This window comes from Anneissia japonica, unplaced genomic scaffold, assembly GCF_011630105.1.
Source record: "Anneissia japonica isolate Jap-2015-1 unplaced genomic scaffold, ASM1163010v1 scaffold302653_len2913_cov342_single, whole genome shotgun sequence".
NCBI lineage: Eukaryota > Metazoa > Echinodermata > Crinoidea > Comatulida > Comatulidae > Anneissia > Anneissia japonica.
The window spans coordinates 1-2,913 of record NW_022744165.1 but is presented as its reverse complement, the minus strand read 5'-3'; the positions used below and the strand labels follow the sequence as shown (position 1 = coordinate 2,913).

Sequence of the window (2,913 nt, the reverse complement as noted above, 5' to 3'; positions counted from 1 at the left end):
ATTGTTTTGGCAAGACAGTTGTTTGTTCAGAAAGAAATACCAGTACATGATGATTGGTAATTAATGAGCAGAAACAATAGGGCAGCAGACCAGATAATGCCTGTCCTTGCTTGTCATTGCCAGATAAGACAAGAGTAATTGTTGTGGATAAACCAATCAATTCCAGATGGTATTTGCATTTAGCTTCTTTGGCTTGATTTGAGGGATTTATATGTGTTACTAACCTAAGTCACCTCATAACGCTTATCTTTCTCCAGACAGGAAACCAATAAGAATTAAATTGGAAGAGTGTGTTAATGATCATAAATTAATTAATTCTGGACAAAGGGTTTGCTTATTGGCTACATCCTACATGTTTATGCATTAGATATGCTGTTATAGCTATAGTTCTGATGAATATTCATAGAAACCAAAATGTTTTCTCATGAATATTTAATTTGAATTTAACCATTGCCTTTTGTCTAGTGTATTGTACCATAACTTCATTTTTATCAATAGTCTCAAATTTCCACTTGTTTTGTTTATCTTTCTGTTCTCTGTTTGAATATTCACTTGGAACAAAGCCAATAATTAGAGAACAATGCTTTGTGGGTTATGTAGTTGAGGTCGTGACACTTGTGTTGCATGTTCATCTGGTAATCTTATCTAGTGTTGAGGTCTGTCCTTTAAAGGATGTTCGGTAGGCTAATTCCGTGACATAAGTTCCTGTACGTCACCATCATACCTCCTCATATTGATTTTAGAGCCAGTGGTATAAGAACCAACTCACTCATCACAACTTAAAACAGAGTAAAACAGTGTTCTCCTGTCACTTCTATCAAGACAAACACTTGCAGAGGATATTGCTTGTCTGCACTTTAATAGCAAATGATATGATTGGATCTAGCAGATCATGTTGATTTAAGTGCTTACAATTATAAGGCTTAATTTTCTTGCTCTTGTGTTAAAACATCCTATTCAAATCTGTGGTTGGAGGCGAAGTATTATAATGGGAGAGACTTGTCTTTTAAATGCTTTGGACCATCTCAATTCTTACGTAGGTTTTCCGGACCAAACACCTCAAGCAGTTCCAGTCTCCTTGCCCTCCATCACACCCTTCAGTGACTGTGGAATGTATCAAGTCTCTGAGTCATTACAGACATTGAATGATTTTAATGCTGAAGATCTGTTGAACATTAAACAAGAGGACAACACATCTGATTATTATAGTGTCAGCTCATCACCCTGCTCTTACCTGGAAAGCACAACTCCGTCTACGCCACCAGAAATCTACAACCAACCACAGAACTTATTTGAACACACACGGCCCCAGTTTTACACAAACAATTATGGAAGAGGTAAGAAAATCTTCAATTATTCTCAATGTAAATATCTATACCAGCTTTCATGATTGTTCTTGTTTATATAAAGTTACATGTTTTTTGTTAATAACATGTTGATATGATGTGTTATACACTAGCTGAAAAATCCATTCCCTAATGTATATTTGTTGATACATTAATATTTGCAAGCGATTTCTTTTGTTGTTAACATACTTGTATAATGTGCTAATTGCTACATAGCCTTAACTACATATGGATGTTGTTAATAATAATAATAATAACAATAGATAGATTTATATATCCAAAAAACAAGGTCTCTATGTGCTCAAGAAGAAGACAAGTAAAAAATAATGTTTTTGTAATTATAATCTATGCTCATTTTTGTAATCACAGTTACTTTTATGTTAAGTAAAGTTTTCAAATGTTTTATTATTTTCAGTGTATGGATATGATATGTTTGACCCAACGATGGTAGGCTACCATACAGTTCATGTGTCAAAGGTCATGCCAGATCAAATACACCCTCACCGTAATGATATGAATATTCTTAACACCTTAGCGACTAGGACACCATCACAACAGTACCTTGACCAACCATCCAACCCAGTCATCCCAGCCGCTGTTCTTGCTGGTTATTCAGGTAAGCCATTGTCATTGTCAGTTACCAAAATCACTGGACTCACCATATAAAGATAGAACTATGATAAGGTGCTCAGTAGATATTATAGGCATATAGTAAGGGTGAAGTTTTGAGATTAAGGTCTGACTTAACCACTGAGCTTCCCTGAATTTAGAAAAAAAGAAAAATTAATCAATAAGCTCCCATTAATAAAAAAAAAAATTAAAGAATTTGAATTTGATTATTTGGTTATTTTGTTGAATAATTATTGTCATTGTTTATAAATTACCATTGTTATTAGTACGTTTATCAGTTCTAAGGCTTTTTATGTATCAATCCCTCTTTTATTTAAAGTAATGACTGTTGCAATTTTAATAGTTATTATATGTGGGGAAAAAAAAGTTCTTTAGATGTATAGGAATTTGTTTGACCTGATATTGGAAAACATGATTATATGGAGAAGAAGTTTGAACAGGTTTGTAATTAAGATTATAATTTTATGTTGCTTTTATTCAATTTCAGGAAGTGGACCCATCCAATTGTGGCAATTTCTACTTGAGCTCTTAACTGATAAGACATGCCAACACATTATTAGTTGGACTGGTGATGGCTGGGAATTCAAATTATCTGACCCAGATGAAGTTGCACGTCGTTGGGGTAAGCGTAAAAATAAACCCAAGATGAACTATGAGAAACTAAGTCGTGGTCTTCGATACTACTATGACAAGAACATCATCCACAAAACCGCTGGAAAACGTTATGTCTACAGATTTGTGTGTGACTTGCAAAGTCTCTTGGGTTATGCGCCTGAAGAGCTGCATGAGATGGTTGGAGTAAATCCAGCTCGAGATGATGACTGAAATATATTCGCCTTTATAACATCAATTTTTTTTGCATTTCTTTACTTATATTTCTAATATCTTGATGGATATTGGTCTTCTTACAGATAACTGTCTTTCATATTTTAACCAA

At 34.0% G+C, this 2,913-nt stretch overlaps 1 protein-coding gene across 1 annotated transcript; it reads left to right on the top strand.

Annotated features, from left to right (window-relative positions):
- Window positions 1-1,040: 1,040 nt before the first annotated feature.
- LOC117119575 (protein C-ets-1-like) lies at window positions 1,041-2,901 on the top strand (the record flags this gene model as incomplete). The annotated part of the gene is given in 3 exon segments (XM_033264403.1): window positions 1,041-1,337; window positions 1,762-1,962; window positions 2,464-2,901. Coding segments are annotated over 3 exon segments (836 nt in total), but the record flags the coding sequence as incomplete, so codon positions are not given.
- Between the last annotated feature and the right edge of the window lie 12 nt (window positions 2,902-2,913).